Source organism: Varroa destructor, unplaced genomic scaffold, assembly GCF_002443255.2.
Source record: "Varroa destructor unplaced genomic scaffold, Vdes_3.0 BEIS01000003.1, whole genome shotgun sequence".
NCBI lineage: Eukaryota > Metazoa > Arthropoda > Arachnida > Mesostigmata > Varroidae > Varroa > Varroa destructor.
The window spans coordinates 10,679,001-10,697,626 of NW_019211456.1; the positions used below are offsets into that span (position 1 = coordinate 10,679,001).

The 18,626-nt window shown below is 42.4% G+C and overlaps 1 protein-coding gene and 1 long non-coding RNA gene across 3 annotated transcripts in view; both read left to right on the forward strand.

The window, feature by feature from the left end:
• The window catches only part of LOC111246379 (cytochrome P450 4c3-like), a 50,880-nt gene that overhangs the window by 7,758 nt on the left and 24,496 nt on the right, over positions 1 to 18,626 (forward strand). Inside the window, exon 1 of one of the 2 annotated variants that reach the window (XM_022795872.2) lies at positions 2,683 to 2,962. The exons of the other annotated variant lie outside the window; for it this stretch is intronic. Coding sequence (XP_022651607.1) covers position 2,962 — 1 coding nt within the window. The 5' untranslated portion in view covers positions 2,683 to 2,961. Of the gene's footprint in view, positions 1 to 2,682; positions 2,963 to 18,626 lie in introns of those variants that run through there. 2 annotated transcript variants of the gene reach the window in all.
• LOC147756512 (uncharacterized) lies at positions 14,877 to 17,961 on the forward strand. The gene is made up of 2 exons (XR_015323406.1): positions 14,877 to 16,503; positions 16,983 to 17,961. It is a non-coding gene; the product is annotated as an uncharacterized LOC147756512 (long non-coding RNA).

An 18,626-nucleotide genomic window follows, 5' to 3' on the forward strand; every position in this document is an offset into this window, starting at 1 on the left:
ATTTACTGTAGACTAGTAGTATAAAAAAAATAATATAAAAATTGCAAATCGTGCCGACTAGCCTCGTCACTTCTCTGACCGTTGGGGTCCGTGTCTTTGATGATCTTGTAATGTAAAGTAATTACAGTGGGATTAACGTATTTCCTATTTTTCGCCTACAAAAGGTATAGTTTTATGGAGTGGAAAATTTGGCATATCCTTGTGAAAGCTAGATACTTCGTTGTCTTTCCCAGCTCTTGTTTCCCTTCTATTTTCAGCCTAATCAAGCGAGAGTCAACACTCGTTCCCAACTAGCTGCAACATGTTTCTTCTGTATATATGTAGAAATGAATGGACTTTGCTGAGGCTGACAAATCGTCGATTCGATCGATAGCCCCACTTCAAAGTGCTGTTACTTTTCATTGGAAAATTTGTTTTAGGCACAGGCAAGATCTAACTATCAGATTAGTCAGCCTGTTACAGTCCATCGTGTTTTCCCCGACATGCTATTGGTTACTGTAGTTTAGGGGAATACGTAAAGGTGAGTCACCTATACGATGGTCTATTATCTGCATTTTTACGCAATTTTTTTGCTATATCATTTTGCTTTTCTAGATTTTCGTTTGCTGATGGAATGGTTCAGAATTATTTTATCATGTACGCTGTGGGAAGAATCTTCTTTTGTCTTGTGAGCCTATTGTCAATGCCCTTTTTTTTTACACAGGGAGTAATAAATCAAAACGATCTGAAGGTTAAATAAATTGTTTGGATCCCTTATTTTTATTGTTGGTTTGTATTTTATTAGTGGCATTTAACCTTGCGTTTGCTATTCTATAGACGTTCTAAAGGTTTTCCTTTTTTTTTTCCAATAAATCTCAGTGTCTTTTCTAGGACTAGTTTTTTTTTATACGACTTCTAGTAGTTATTTTACCTTTTAGTAGGTTCAGATTTGCTACATTATGCTGTTATGGCTATTAATTTTATATGTAGTTTGCAGCTTGTAAAACATTGTAATTATTGGCTTTTGAGGACAGTACCTTTAGCTCTCAAGCTAGAAGTTAAAATAAAGCTTTGCGACCTGAACAAAAAACGGTAGCCACGTGTCACTCACACCCCAGACAAAAAATCTGCTTCAGCAATAGAAAAATTAATAAACGGAAGCAATAGAGCAAAATATCAAGAATGTGTACATCAATTTACTATTACTTAACGATCATCGTTATTCCTATTCTTATACTGACCGTTAAGGCGGCAACGTCACCGTGGGCCATTCAAGTTTGAGTTGCTATCAGCATCGACGCCGCTACCAACGTTTGGCCAAACTACGAAAAAGTGTATTTTAGCAAAAGGGCGGGGGGATGGGGTGGGAAGGTTATAAGTTAGTTCTAGTAGCTCAAACTGCCATTTCATTTGTGCTATAGCTGCTTTACCTGGTATTGGTCAAGAGCTGCCGCTTCTGCCGCCACAGTTGCTGGTGCTGCCGTTGCAGATATTAAGCGTTCCAATCGTCCCCCAACACATCCCAAGCCAACCCCCCAGCCACACGTTGGTATATGGCTGTGGACCAACTGTTAATTCTTTAGAGTGTTATGCTGGCTTTGCAGCTGTTCTTGTTTTTGCTGTGGAGATTCTTTATGTAGTAGCGATGGCAGAAGCTGCGATAGAAACGATCGGCAGTTGCCGCTGCTGCGGCGGTGGCGGTTCCCCTTACGCTGGAGGCAGCAAGGCCTCAATGGACACAGCATCCAAACGCAGATATCCACATGGATGGGGCGGCTGTCAGTGACTGTGTTTGTGTGTGTGTAAGCACGTTTGTCTGCCTGTTTGTTCTTTGGATAGATGGCGCGAAGGCCACGGACTTTCCCTTTTGATCCTTCGCCATAGTCGCTGCTTTCATTTCGCTGATGCTGCGACCATCGCTACTGGGATTGCTGACGTCGGCGATAATAATGATGGCGGTGTGGCGACAAGACGTTACCCTGCGGATCGCTCAAGTCAGCGCCGAACAAGCAACAAACGAATGAAGGGACGAATCGACGGCCAATTGAAGGGCCGCTTGAGCACCCGACGACGCATCAAAGAAACCAAGCAGGAGGAAAACCGCTGCCAAAGAGGCAGGTCTATCGTTGCTTTTATTGTCGTTGTTCCTGCCGCTGCTGCCCCCAAAGCGTGATGTAATACGCGAACGCATGAAGCTGCCTGCCCGGCTTTACCGTAGCCCCATCCCAATGAACTGCACCAAAACCATAACTGTACACAAATACACGCACAGACACTGGCATACGTGCGTTCTCACATAACATCACCGCCGCGATGTCTGTCACTGTCTGTGCTGTAGTTGCTAACAGAGAGCTCTGACGAACGAAGACCCAAAAGACTTCGCCACGTTGTTGAATTCCAGCTCACAGGGGGCGCGGATGTGGCGTCTGCAATCAGTACCACTACGAGCGTCAGCTGGATTGCTCGACATTGGCTGTCGCTCCATTGGTGTCTTCCAAGCGGCCTTAGCAAGCAATGCCGAGCGTAGCGTCGGCCAAGCGACACTGACTTGCTCTGGCCTGCTGCCTTCGCTTTCCTTCGTCCGCTGTCTTCAGCTCCAGCAACGGCAGTTCATCCCTACGCAGCTATCCGCTTTCACCCCCCTCCCCTGGGATCGGCGTTTGCCAGGACTTCGCCATCGTCTTCGCGTCTGTTCGGAACTTTGCTGTTGTTGTTATGCCTCCACTCCCGTGGTTACCTTTACCGCTACCGTCATTGATACTGCCTCAACACCTCCCCTAGTCCAGCATCATTACGACTAGAATCGCTAAAGATAGACCGTCGCTTTTTGTGACCTTGCATCTATTGCAGCAAATGTTGAAGTTGTTGTTGCCGTGCATGCGCTGACTGCTAACTGCATAAGTGCGCTTCAAGTAATAGCTGTTACGTTGCGCCGTTGGGGCCGGGAGTGAGCAGCGAAGAAGCGAGGCCCAACACCGAACGAGTGAGTAGTCGCTATGGACAACAAACCAAAAAGCAATTGCCAGCAAAGTAACTAATAGACCAATAAACCCTGAGCAACCGACGCTCAAGCTGTAGCAGCGATTAGTCGTACCAATGGTGTGATAGTCATAGTATTCCTACTATTACTTTTATAGCGGCAGTCGTGATGATGGAATCAGCAGTGATCGTTGCGAGTAAAAGTAGAGCTACAAGAATGAGAATCCTTAGTGTTATTAGCCCTTATGACGGCTGTGATGGCTCTGTCTAGCTGCCAAGAGAGACAAACCGACATCACCAATGGTGTATTGGTTCTCGACCGAACCTGCCGCTGATTCACGAGGCTGTGGGCCGGACGGACGAATGGGCATGTGTTTACGCTGAATGAATCGAAAAATCTCATACGATGCTGGCAGCAGCTCATCTGTTTATCATCATCCATAGCTCGCTTGCTATGGCATCTGCGCAAGTCAATGTCGACGAAGTCTATGAGGGATGATGGCAGTTGTTGCTATAACGAGTTGATAGCAAAGATAGCCGCGGCTAATGTACTGGTTAGCCTGGTGACTCTGATGTTGACAAAAGTCTAAGATGAATGCAACTACTGAACGTCAGGCCAACTGCTGGTGCATTGCGATACAAGCTCAACAAAATAAAAGGCAATGGCCGTCGTATGGTTAAAATGAATGGGGCTAAAAAGGGATGAGGTGCAAAGCTTCATCCATCCATCCATCCGCAGGGGCGAAAACGACGACTAAACAGTGATGTCGTCTAACATCATCAGCACCTTCATAGCTGCCGTTCGCAGCAAACAACGGGTGATATATTAGCTATCGACACTGAATCCGCTTAGCGTTGCCTGATAGTTGCTAGTATGTTTAGGCAAATTCATCGCCAGCTAACAGCGAGCCCACATCCCACAAAGAACATAACATATAGAATTGCTTAAGCAATCCACGGGCAGAACACCTTCGTCAGAATAGGTCCAAGCATCAGCCAAAAGCTACACGTGGGCGAGCCTTGAGGGGCCTTGACAGTTGTCGAGCGTTTTGCTAAGGGGAGGGAACCCATTTCGGGCAGGCGGGAAGTTTGTCAGGGACATTCCAGGATACGTCGGACTGACATTCGTTGTAAAGCTCAAAAAAAAGGTTGCAGATCAGCAGAAATAGTAGAACGGTAAATAAGTTACCTAGAATTATCCAGTAGATATGCTAAACATGAGTAAATATGTATGACGCAAGGTCACTACCTTGCGTCATACATCTTAGTCTGTAAAAACTGCAAAGATTGATTAGCAGAAGTTTAAATAGGATTTTTTTTCTTTTTTTTTTTTTAGAATATGAGGAAAGCCAGAATACACTATAAGATAATCGAATAAACAACACATCAGCTTGTAGAGTCTGAGTAGTACATCCACACTGAAGCTGAGGTACACTGGATACACTACCAATCGAAAATAGTTGATAAATTAAGCCACAATTAGGTTACAGAAGTAGCAGAATGGTCTGCCTTTGCCTTTAGGCACGGGAAACATATCTAGACTCGATATATATACATAAATGTGTTATGGATTCAGGTTTTTTAAGAAAAAATAAAAATAGGGTTAGCTATGTTGACAACAGCGTTCAGTCGCGTGTCAACCAAAAAGGCGATGCTCCCTTTCATTCGTCTTATACCATTTTGGCAGTATCGTTTCCGGCCCGACAAGATCCACTGCGGTTACTACGAGCCGTATAACATGTAAATGGTTCTTGTTTGCAATGCCCTGTGGGAAAGCCACTTGCAGGACTGGCAAAATAGGTGGACTCATTAGTAAACATTCACAGTCAAACGACGGCTAAATCAACCGTACGAGATCCGAAACGCAACTACCTAGTAATATAAACGTAGCATACAATCCTTAGCCGTTCTCAAACTGGCTAATGTAGCGTTGTTTCGTCCCTGTTTTTCAAACGCAGGAAGAAACACTCCTCGTCGTTCGTCTAACAACTCGCTAAAATGATATACACAGTTGTTGTGAGGCAGAGCGACAATACTTTGACTTGATTGTAACATATTAACGAATAATCAACGGAGATCCATAAATGTCACGACAATCTATTCGCCTTTACTTGGCCTCTTCTTCAATAGGGCCTAGCGTTTGTTGCAACTAATAGCACGGAACGCAGTGTGCCTATTAGTTCGCATATATTTTTATGTCGTTACCTGTATTTAACGTTACAGCGATGGTCGTAGTAGCATTTTGTAGGCTTTTTTGTCAGGGCAAAAAAGCCGCTTGCTCCTCCATTAGGCCATTGCCGCCGACGGACGAAAGGACTATTTTTCACAACGCTGCTGAAGCCATCTTCGCAGTGGCTATGTGTGTAACATTATGTAATGCTTGATTTGCCATAAGACAGCGTCTGACCCCCAACAGTCGAGCGGATAGTTCAACGAGCGTGACTGATAGAAACAGCCTCTTTGAATACTACTATTTCAACTTGCGCTGCTCCTGCTGTTGCTGCGGCCAGCACCGCTTCACCCATAATCGAACCTGATCGAAGATATCCTTCAACATCTCGTTTCTCTATGGGCATCCGTTATAGTCGGAATTTCAGAGCTGGTCTTCGGCATTACCCAGCCTCCCTCGAAATACGCAAGCACAATACAGCATCGGTACAACAAAGTACGCGTGACAAATAAGTGTCATATCAGCCAAGAAAAAATCTCGCTTGGAAATACTCGATGTTTAATGATGAGCAGGCCCTTTGCAGAAGAAATTAGCACATAAATTCATATGAAACGTGTGGAAAAATACCTACAATGAGAATTTTCATACGATTCCATTGGCGTTTTCCTCATATTGAGTGTGACTGATGATTTGAAACGCTTAGAAACGGATTTGTTTGTTAACTTATTTATTATAAACGAAACTTACTCTTTGAGAGTTTGCGCATTTTTCGTTTGGTAGTTACGTATTATTTACTTAGTTCATAATATCTATGATTTCATATGTGATCTTCCTCGGGAGTCGCTCTTACTAATACGATAGCTGTTGCATACCATCAGATAATTTCATGATCAGAGTCTGTTCAGGAACGAACCGGACAGTCAAGTGTTTAAACTTGTAAACAGACTCACGGCACGCTTGCGCATGTAAAGATCACACATTATTGCCATGGAATTGGTCTTTGATGAAATTATTATCCTGTTTAGAGCGTCATTAGTTATTATATTATATGTATTATTATTATATATTATATATATATTATTTTATCACCAATGAACGCTTAGTAGATCTATCTAAATAACTACAAAAAATGTTCTTAAATGTTACTAGGTGACAAACTGTAGTATAGTCTGCTCGAAACATCTATATTCTAAAATGTTTTTTCAAAGAATTTCTGTTTTGAGGAAACGACTCATATTAGGCCACTTCTGGTCAACAATATTGCGTATGTAGGCCTGTGTATACAATATACCTGACCGTACGCTTGCTCTTTTGTATCTGCTCGGCATCATTTTAACGTTGTCCATCAGTACATGATTGAGTAAGTACGCCGGTAAAGCCTGATCTTCATTGATTGACATTGACCTTGTTTGCCTTCTGGCAATTCATGTTCCTTTCACATGATAAGAGGGAAGCTCCTGTCACAACCACGCCTGCCGGGCTTAGATATGCTTCGTTGTTGCTCTCTGACACAAGGACATGATCATTAACGGCACTAGTAACGGCTTCGGTGGCAGCTGCGTTACGCCAGCAGAAACGACAGTTCGAGCTTTAGCGATAGGAACAAATTCTGCAGTTGTTCAAGACCACTGTAACCCATACCCACTGCTACAACTATTTTGATTGTCGTAGCGGTACATTAGAGCCCTTCTCGAACCAAATACGGGAGATTTCCACTGAATTTCTTCTGCAAGTAATTTTAGGACTTTGTAGGAAGCGTCCACCGAGAAAAACGAATGTCACAATAGACGACCTATTCGTCTGTACGCCACGCTCCCCAGCCTGTAAACCTGGGCATTCTGACCTCAGTTTATGCCTGTAATACAATCCAATGGAAACTGCATTTGAGGTTATGTGGTAAGTGAATTTGTTTGTGCTTGTAATTAATTGATCTAGATTATAAACGTTCACCCGTCGCTAGTTGAACAGAGCCGTATTTGCGTAGAAAAAAAACTATTTTGAATTTTCTGTCCTCCAGTCAAAAATTTTATAAATACACAAAATGATGGGATATGCTTGAAATTCAAATACCTTTGCATATCGTTCCATATAGAGTAGATGGACAATCAGAAATTTTGGCGAGGGTCCCTAACGGAAAAAAGCTCCATCTAAAGGATCTCAATTAAACCTAAACAAGTTTGATAGAGGACGAAGTTAAAAAGTAACTCGAACTTGAATGGGAATGGCCACGTGCATGATCGACTGCATGTGAGTCAATACAAGAATAAAAATCCGCAGAGTTGCTTTAACATATCCAAGCAAAGCTTTCCAATATATCTTTGTCGTGCTTGTTTTATATAACCAAATAACGGTTTCTCGAGGAATTACAGAACTTAGGATTACAGAAAACGTCTGAGTGCAATGTCGGTATGAACGCTTTTCCTTCAAAAAAACGTATATCTAATGAGAAGGACACATCGGTAAAAAGCAAACCCACCCGCGCTAATTATAATACCGATCCAGAAGAGTACTTCATTTTTTATTTGATGGAAGGTATCTCAAGGCGAGATGCCAAGTTCGAGTTTCGATGGCGGAAGCAGATCGTTAGATGCACCTATCATCTCCTGAGCTTACTTCAAAACATCGCACCACCCACAGACCTAAAGCTTGGTAGTTCCCGTTTTAAGACAAGAGATAGGAATTTGCGTAGAACAGTTTCATTGCATGGAGTGGGTTCGATTCGCGCTCGATCCAACGAGATCTTCCGTGTAAAAATTTTCTCAGGTTCTTGTCCCGCCTTGTGCTGTAGTAACGGCGACCGCAGCCGGGTGCAAACAGTACCAACTTACACGCGTAAAGCGTGACACTCATGTGCAATAGCGTTGGCCGTCAGCATAACAACAAGGCGCGTGTAGAAGCGGTTGATGCCGCGAAGCTATCCGTGTTCGTCCATAAATGGCACAGGTATCACGGATCCATATATCATTGGTGCAACGCGTCGACTAGTCAATAACTAATAAAGAGAAACATATAGTGTATAGAACTTCGCATCGGAATCGACAGGCCTGAGTTAATCCTGCTTATCGCAACTTTTGGCGGGAGATCGAAATATACCCAGCTATGGCCTCCTCCTTTGTGACCCCCCACAGTCGTATCTTGAATATATAAAAGTGAAAAAACTAAGAAACAACCGTAAGTTAAAAGCCTAAGAATGCGCCGGGAAAAAAACTATTATTTTCTGTCACAGCTACCGTTAAACAGCTGGCTAGTTCCCTTTTAAAAGGTTACTAACTAGGAATACTGCTAATAGATGCTCCTTACATATACATCTAGTTTAAAAGTTAATAAAACCGTATTCTTTAGAAATACGGTTTTTTCGGTGTTCTGCGCTACCTCTACGCCCTTAAATATAATAATCGGTTGCTGATACAGCATTTTTTGTATTCAAGATTTATCCCCGATATATAGCGTAAATTCAACACACGTTCGGATAAATAGCAACTCTATAAACAAAACGGTATTAGCATCAAAGCTGACAGCTGACGTTGACACTGAGAAGTGCTGGTCAAACGAGGTCGAGCCAGTACGTGCAGTGGTTACATCGACGACCTCATAATACAATGCTAAGGGCACCACTCGTGAGAGTCTTTTAATTTATGTCAGGCACTGTTGTTAATTGCCTGATTGATCCATTCATTTGCAACCCTTCGACGCCGCAGACAGCTTTAAATTAAGAAAAAAATTAAACAGAAAAGGCCTTTTCACAGTAAATAAGAAGATGAAAGAGGCATCTTTATATGATTCGAATAACATGAACGGTTTTTTTTAAACCTAGTTTTAAGTCTTTAGAGCGATAAGCGTGATGGCCATCTTATCGCAGATCGATATTCGCGTGTGCTTACTAGGTAAGCGTACCTTTAGGAAATATTTCGACCTGTTGCGCTCCTGTCTCTGCCTTTGCGAGGTATGTTAGGTTATCAGTAATCCTATCGTCCCACAGATGATAGACTGAAGAACCCCCGCAAAGGCAATGAAATATAAACTGGAATCTTTTGCCTCAAGTAATATTAATGGCAGCGCAAAATAAGCCGTGCATAGTAATCGTCGAACTCTGATCCGGAGGCTCTACTAGACGGCACTGAGTTGAACGCTGTAACATTTCCTTTTAACAAACGTCTATGTTGAATCTGTCCATAGAGCTACATTAAGCCACTAATCGATCCATTTCCAGGCTTCCATAACTTTAAAGCTATTTGCGAGATAAGCCTTGTTTGTTCCACGGACGGACACGAACATTTGGTATCAGTTATTGATCACTTCAGATATTAAATTAGTGCTGTCCGTCCTAAGTAGCAGGTAAGTGATTTCCCAGTCTGCCTTGCATTAGGCCATACAAAAGGATTCCTCGTTGGCTTTGCTGCTGACGCTGTTACAGTTAGTAGACGATGTAACAACGGGCCTCAAGGTTAGAAAGTTAGCCCCGTGGATGCTGTAATCTGCTTCGAAAGACCAGCAGCCGCCGCTGGTCCATTGACCAGGGCCAGTTGGGGCTATAGACCCGGGCCCGAGCTGCGCCGTGGTGGCGGTCGTTAAATACGCCGCCCGACGGGCGCCGCACGAAAACAGCGAGGGACTTGTCGCGCTGTGCCAGCGAGGTCGTTCTCGATCATTCGCTGCTTTGTCGTTTACTGTTAGAACAGCCTGAGCCAAATTTTAAAACTTGCGTATTATTATACATGATTGTAACACCCTAAAACGCGCACCATTAGATAAGGTCCACGTGTACAGAGAGAGAACTCAGACGTACTTTGTACAAGGTGAAGTACGTATAAGATTCGTTCTGGGGTGTTTAGTGTAAATTGTCGCTTGACGTAATCTGTATACGTCAACCGAGCTTAATTTAATTGAAATGAATGCAGTGTCTTGTTCATAGCTCTGGTAAGTACCGTATGACAGGCTGGTGTCTGTTCGTTTAGCGTGAACTGTTCCAAATATAGAAGTCGGTATCGTCGGGCTGCCGAATGAACTACAGTAGTTCGCTGGTTTGTTTGGGTTTAGCTGTCAACGTTAAGGCTGGTCGCCGGCTTGCTATTGTATTGTAATTGGCTGAATGATCGACGAGGCCATCGATGACGATGGTGGTGGTCAAGGTAAAACATTTTAAATAGCTTCAAGCGTGCTGCGACGACGAAGTCTGTCCCTGGTCATTGCCGTCGGCCGAGCGACGCTTCGCATGAATTGTCTAACGTTCGTTACTATAGAACGAATACGTAAAGACGCTAGATAATCGGAAGCGTCTGCAATAGCGATACTAGTTCATACGATGCATGACGGACCCTTACGAATCCATGAGATAACTTACGAAATAATATTATTTAAACTGCATTTAGTTCAGAAATGGTAGGTTATCGCGCGAAATAATTTCATCGCAGCTAACTATACTCTATTTACATTCAGTTTCATTTTGTGGTAAGTTGACAAAACTTGAATCTGCTGTGGAGCTGTACATTCATGTTTGAAAGCTTTCGATGTCGAACGAGAGATAGAAAATTATCGTTGGGAACCATTAAAGATACTTATCCATGATATAATAGCGGCTCGTGCAACTGACTTTATGGTTCTTATATGTTACTACAACGTTGGCCACATGACACATTGTATCGGTATTGTGCGTCAACATGGCATTATTCCCATATACAAAACACATATCAAAGGCATACATTCACATAACATTTCTCACACTGCTAAGTCGTTGTTCAATTGTACTACTCAAAACAAAGGGAGGGGTTCGCATGAAGGGCCACTTTCAGTACTAATCAAGACTGGGTCAAAAGGCCCAATCGAGCATCGAAGCTAAAGTAGAATTTTTAATCAGGACCGCCTCGGCCGAGTCGTTGACTCTGGCTTCAGGTTTCGAGCCCTGTTCGCTCCTGACGAGCTGGTTTGTAGAGATTACGTATGCATACAACAAGGCTTCTATCAAAGCCGTGGAGTGTGCGTATCCATAGATAGTAGCGACGTGTGTTTTTAGCAGAAACAAAGAAGATTTTATTGTAAATATTTAGTTGTTGCCCTGAGATAACAAATGGTTTTAGAAGTAGGGCCAGTGCAAGATCATTCAAAAAGCTTATGTCGTACTGCGGTTTACTTGGGTGTGATTCGTATCACAAGGCGGGCCTAGAGTTTTTCAAGCGAAAGCATTACTCTTTATCCATTTGCAACATCAATATATATTTAATAAACGGTAAAGGACCGTCTTCCTCGGTCTAACAATTAAATGCAATGGAATTGTTGAGGAAAATCTAAAAGTTACCCTTAAAAAAATTAGCAGCAACAAACGTCAGCTTAAGCACTTTCTGTAGTACTAAAGCGATTAAACTGGGTTTCTTTCAAGATAGTCATTGCAATCCAATGCGATTTATTTTATCTATCGCACTGGTTTTCGATCTGGCCGCGATTACTAGAAACCTAGCCGACTGTTTTTTTTATTACCGTTTAACCCAGTGGATAATTGCTTCATTCGATGTTCTATTTAATTTATCCGCTGTATCTATTAGACCGTTTTTACATAGAAATTCAACCAGGCATTTAAAGAAATCAGTACTGCTACCAAGTATTTTAACTGTAACATACCTCACAGAACGAGATATGACTCTAAAGACAACGGAAACTTTCGAAGTTCCATTGAAGAGCTTCAACCAGCAGCCCCCACCAGTACTAGTACATGAAGTACAAAATGAAAACGATGATACAATTCGGTCATCATCACAATTGCAATTCATTAACAGTCAACTTGGGTCATACCCATAGTGAGGTTGCGCCTTTTTTCATGCCCTGTCCTCTATCTGTAACCTCTTAACAGATAACAGATAACAGAAAAAAACAATTGACATCGCGAGATGATCGAAACAGAACCTTGACTGAGGATAGCTCAGTTTTTACGTACAATATCGTAGGCACAGTACGTACTAGATGGCGGGTTCATTTTAGCTTGAGGGCTGCTGGCTCATCCGCTGGTTAAAGTTGTTCGTAGACATGTCACCCGGCAACAATAGTATCCTACCATTTGTCACAATTCATACACGCCAATAGCCATAACAACTAAAAGCGTGGTACCGTCGTTCCAGCTGCGGCTTCATAGCGGGAACTTTTCATCGCAAGTAAAACGAAAAGAGGTAATACTTTTTATTAAGCACTTAATACATGTATGCGTCTTGATACGTGCCAAACTTTTCACAAACATTACAAAAATATGGCAAATATAAAATTGACCAATGAAAATGAGGCCATGTGGTCTGCCCACGCTGTCTCATGATGAACTTGCCCAGATCCACTTCTCCGGTGAGATAAGTACCGTCTTTTTAGATTTTTCTATCCCTAACAGTTAATGTCGCGATTGGTAAGCATTCTTTCGTTGACCCCTCGAATAATAACCGCAAATAATCAAAGTTTCGTACGTTGGCATAGGGCTGCGGTTGATAGTCGTGCGCGAAAGATAAGCTCATTGTGTGGTAAAATGGTCTAGCCTTGAGATAAATAGGAAGCCTATTTATGATTACATTATAATTAAATTAAAGGAAAAAGTCGTGGCCTATTTCTATCTATTGCATGGTATTATTCCGGTGGGTCGAGTGAATGTGTCGCTAGGTGCGCATCAAGAGAGCTTAGAAAAGCTTTGCAAAACAGCTGAAGAGAGCAGTAAGTCTTTGAACTAGTACGCCAATATTGGAATGCATAAAAGGGAGATAAGGTCATTATTACTATTATGGTAAATTACAACCCGGAATTGGGTCGTTTTTATAACGTTTTCGATCGGTCTATTGTGTAGCTTCGCGGTTTGTACCGCAACATCTATGCTGGTTATGTCTATCTGAAGCTTGAACGTGTGTAAAAAGTAGCCTCAAATTCTCTCTGTGCCAGCCAAATTTTTTTACCACACAAAAAAAGGAACCTTTATAATGTCATAAATCACAATAATCGAGACTGGTTAAAGTTGCTTTGAAAACAAATTGTCCTTTTTATAATAAGTTTTCAGGCGCACTGGATTCCTTAATAGCTTATATAGCCTAGTTGACAACGGCAGCAGAGCAGGGATGAAACGCAATTTTGCGTTGCCCTCTTCAGTATTTGGTGGCTTTTCAGTAATTCTGTAAAATGATGCAGTTCTTCGTCTGTTTCACGTACCCATGTGTATACGCGTCGCCTACATAACAGCCGACGTTACTTTCGGCTTCCTGATGCCCGCTACCAAGGAACGAACGTGCACACGTTCATCATGTTTTCTTGTACATTCGTTCGACATGCTTGCAAGAGCGTCTATGGCTTTCCAATAATAATTAATGATATGAGACACGAATATGTATCAGTCGTCCTGTAAATACCCTAAACTAAATTTCGTTAAGACAAATATCTACATACCCGATACGGCGGTCTGGACGGATAAACCTCTGCCTGAGAAGGCCAAAGTCGTTGTATACATATATATATATATATATAGATGTGTTTCTTTTCGAGTATTATAGCGTACTTTGCATTTAAAGTAAGCATGGTGTCGGCCCAACGGGTCTACAGGACACCACACACTAGAGCGTTTTCTGTTCAAAAGTATACGACTCCAAATACTTACCAACTCATTAATAAATAGAACCGGTCGGCGAAAACATCCGATTATTTTCAAAAAATGACCGACCGTTCTACAAGCAAGCACATCCAAGTGTCTTCAAGTTCCTATGGCAACTTACATGCATATGCACAGCGTATCTGGGCTAGTTCAGAACAGAAAGCTTCGTTTTGAGGTCGAATTGAACAGAACTTTCCGTGAAGAATTCATTTAAACTCTATTTTCGTTATAATAAGCATGATAGGGCTACATTTTAGGGACCCCTTCGGTCTTTCCTGTATACACGATATCGCTGCTTGATTTGATATAGAGTCACTATAACTAAAGCCTAGAACTCGAAAACTACAACGAAGGAAGTCCTATGATTTAAGCATTGTATTACGTGCCTAGTGAGATAGATGACGAAAGTCCTAAACGGCTAAAAAGCTTGTCCGAAAAGTTAGAATTGATAACATCTATTCAAAGGCGTTATGTGTAAATGGATTCTGTAGCGCTGCTGGTAAATCAGATTTTCAATACGACTTGGTCCTAGCTATATAAGGTACATATCACTGTTTCGTTTCTCTTTGAGATATCAACGTGCCCGCTAAAGGTACATCTCCCATAACGAATAGAAGATTAATTCCTCTAACAACAACGCTTTCTTTTAAATTATAAACGTAAATGTCTTCTATAGACAGAGACACCACCGATGGCTGTTATAGCGGTAACTTAGTTGAAAAGTATTCGGATTAGTTTTTGCGAAACTTTTCTAAGAAACAATAGCCGTAAAGCATTATTTTGTTTTCATTTAAAAAGTCCCTATAGCAAAGGATACTGTATTCACTGTTATCTTTATGATCAAATATGTACCTCAATGCTATATTGAGATTATAGGTTCAGGCGGTTTTCGCTTTCTGAAACATCATTATAATTATTCTGGGCTTCATGAATCTGAAACAAATATGTCGATCTCGTCGAGCCATACATATTGATGGGCAATCGTCGATCGACAAGTGCGTCCCGGCAAATAGGGAACATTGTGATAGCACACAGCGTAACGAGGCAGCAACTATATTGCCTCGTATACATCAAGGTCTCTTCAAGCTCTTCTATATTCGTTTTCGTGCCCGCGCGTTTTTCAGAATTACTAGTGCTGCGTGCCATATTGTGGAGTTGAGCTTCCGCTGCTGGTGGCGCCGATGATACCTTTTGTGTCGCTGTGTGGTAGCTACAAGCTTCTAGCGTGGTTGCGTACATGTGTGTTTTTGTATGCACAATTTGGCCATTGCCGTCTCGCTGTTCCATCGGTTCTCCTTTCGCTAGCATATACCTTTGCGAACGGCGTTCGCCCGTTCGATGCGACGTGTCTCTCCCAATGTGTGCCTGGCCGCGTTTCTTTCTCTCTGTCTGCGTGCGTATTCGTGGCGGTCCTTTGACGGAATAGCAACGTCTGCTACTTTCTTTACGTTTCTTTTACTGCCTGAGCGAGTGACATGCGAAGCAGCAGCATCGAAGTTGCGATCAAGGCATGGGGGCTGCCTGCTGCCACAGCAGTTTTCGATGTTGAAGCTGCATTCCTCTGCATAACAGAGGGTGTTAAAGGCACTACGCGGCAGAGACACGTATTCGGACGCATCCAATGGCGCCTCATTGCGGCGTTGCTGATCCAGCTGAAGCTGACGTTGAACCTAGCGCCGTGGAAACACTCCTTCTGCTGCTGCCGCTACCGCTACTGCGCCGCCGTTCCTGCTACCGACGGCTATTTCGTGACGGCAAAGTCCTTGACCAAATTCCAATCGCAGCTGCGGGGGCTCTCGTCGCAGTGGCTAGCGCCTGCTGGTTATTCGTCGTTGTGGCTGGTTGTCCGAAACGTCCGAAGAGACAAATATTCGGGGTTGCTATAGGCGGTATCGCTTCACGGATTATCTGCTCTGTTGTGCCTTGTCAGCTGGAACGGCGAGAGTGAGCATAGTCCGGTAGATCTGTACACTTACGACTCAGTTTATACGGACGATGCCACACTTCGGCGCTGTAGGGCGTCAGAGGCATATGGACTTACATTTGAGGTCCAGCGACTGAAAATCTGGCGACACCTCGCCAAAGTCCTTGATAATTCTTGTCTCTGGCCTGCTTGGCTGACTGACTGCCTCTTTGCGGTGTTTACATTTGTCTTGCCTCGTTAATGATTTGCGGTGTAAAAAAAACCTGAAAACTAGACAAAAAGAAGCTGTGGGAGGTACCATCATAATACACAGACGCGGTTGAAGATAATGGCCGGAGCAGTGGTGGCACACAGCAAATCGAATCTATGGAAATATCGTCGCAGATGACGCTTTCGGCATGTTCGCCGAGAAGGACGCACCTACAGGGTGAAGACGGAGACGCATATGGTCCTAACCTTCCATTCGGAAACTACCTACTTATAGTCAGCAAGATTTAAGTAGTCCAAAAAAAATATTATATATACATGTGACATCTGAAATGTGGCAAATGCGCAAACAACCAGGATGCCAAAACGTACCTAGATAGCCGTTGATGACAAAAAATACAACTGTAATAATAACAGTAAAGAAAAAGGAGAACGAACTCTTCGAAGAAACATTACTATTGAATTTGCCCTTGCGTTCAAAACGGTATCAAACGAAGATCAGGGCAAGATGATTAACCAAGGACCGGTTGATAGTTGATGTGTGTTATTCGAACGCCCACTTCAATATAATAGTCTAACAGCATTTACGTCTGTCATGTCTGCACATAGGAGAGGTGTCTACAGTTGTACTGCTGCTGCCGTAAGGTCAGTCTAGGCTTTGGTTCTATAATAGCTTAAATGGCCACTGTTATTACAGATGCCCCTGAAATAATCAGCCAGCAACTTAGTTACTTTCGCATATAAAAACCATTCATCGAATTCTATTAATGCAGGGTCACCGAGACGATAATAAGAAGTCTTGATAACAGATTTAAGACGACAAAAACAATTAGCTACAGAAGTACGTTATTAAATCAAGGTCAAGGGTGTCGCTATTTAGACTAGCAATTATTAACAATAAACAGAAAATCATGTAAAATCCTTAAAAACCAGTACAGCTGAGTGATGAAAACGTTGTTTAGGCTACGTATCTTTGTCATTTTAGTAAGCAACTATTTGTGTGTCGTGCGCCCACGAGGGCTACCTTAAAAGTAATCGAATATAGATAGATACTGAGTTGTAAATTCCAAATCAAAAAGAAAAAAAGAACTACACTAAATATTGCGGACACTGTTTTTCTTTAGATGTTCACCTCAGCGGAGTGCCCCTCCCTACAACCTTCACGGACTGCTGATACGCTTTTATAGTAGCATCAAGGCTTGCAAGCAAAGGCTCATAACTAGCGATCACTAGACGACAAGCCTGATGTTCATCCCGAGCCCACAACTTTATTGAAGTTGTCATAGGCAAATAGCTCTTGAAGCGCGTGACAAAACTATGTCCATAAATCTCATAAACAACGGCCAAGTGATGGCGTCACGTCCTCCTTAGCAGCGTATTCGATAACGTCGCATTAGTCAACGCTGGCAATCGATCCCTCAACTACCGATGTCACTATAATGTCAATTAATTGAAATTACTCACAAAATGCCCAAGTTGATTGATAAGCAATAACAGCTGTGCGCTTTCAATACGACAGCGAGAATTCTAATATTGACAAGTAGTTTCGATAAACCCAACTGTCCTGTATGAGAATTGTGTGTAATTATTTTCTTTGGATACGTTCACAAAAGCTGAAAATAGAATTAATGATGGCAGCAATCGAAGTGCGCCAATGTTGGAGATCTTCAACGTAGGAAGACTTCGTTCCTGCGTTAAGGCAACGAAATGTGGCCGACTAGCCTATTGTCCATCCGCCCCCATCTAAATGAATACCGCTACGCCGAGAGCTATAGCATGCAAATAATGTAACAGGGTCGTTATCTAGATAAACGCGTCTGGGCCAATATGTATCTTGAGCAAGGTCAATAGACGTTATAGAATCGACAGCGCGCTGATATATAGGCTTCTAGTTTCATGCAGAGTAACACCTAATTACCCTGCACTAATTAAATTATTGCACACTCTTTCTTCAGTAGGAAGTACGTGTTTCTATATTGTTTTGTTAAGTGTAATTTGTGTTTGCGCCAGTGAATTTATCAATGATAGAACTTGAAGTATGAGATTCGTGTATGGATAATGAAGAGGTTTGTATCAATATTATAAAACGCTGGAAAACTCCCTCGATGAGCGTCTTCGCCTGAGCCTAACAGGAGCCCTGTTTGAGAACATCCAACCTGTCGAAAATTACTATTCAAATAATCAACAAAGTTCATCGTAGAAACGTAGATTCGTTACGCCTTCTTTCACAAGTTACCCTTGTAGCTTATAAATATTAGCTAAGTTAGCTAGATTCATGTTCAATAACATTAGTATTTATGGAACCGATCCGTACATTCTGAGTTGATCATTAAGCTAAAAATATTATCAAATGCAAATAAAGACAGAGGCAACACAGATCCGAAATTTTGCCTTTATGAAAAATGGTTATCAACGCTACCTACGCGAAGGGGTAAGTGGTCATTCCAGTATCCAACAACATTAACTAAACATTACCTTAATAAAGGCCGATTGAACTTGTTCGAAAGCTTTCCTTAACTTTACATGATCGTGCACGTTGTGCCAGTCATGCCGTTGCGTACTTGCCTGCCGCCTGCGGTTTTTAACGAGCTAACACCTCATTCGCGGTGACCCTACTACAGTGCATCAGTTCCATTTGACACGGCAAAAATCCCGCTGTGATTATCCCTTTACATTTCTACTCGCAAGACGTCAACCAGGCAGATCGGCAGAAAGCACGAGGGAACTAGCCGATTTAGCAAGACTTCATTTTAAACATTTCTACCTGT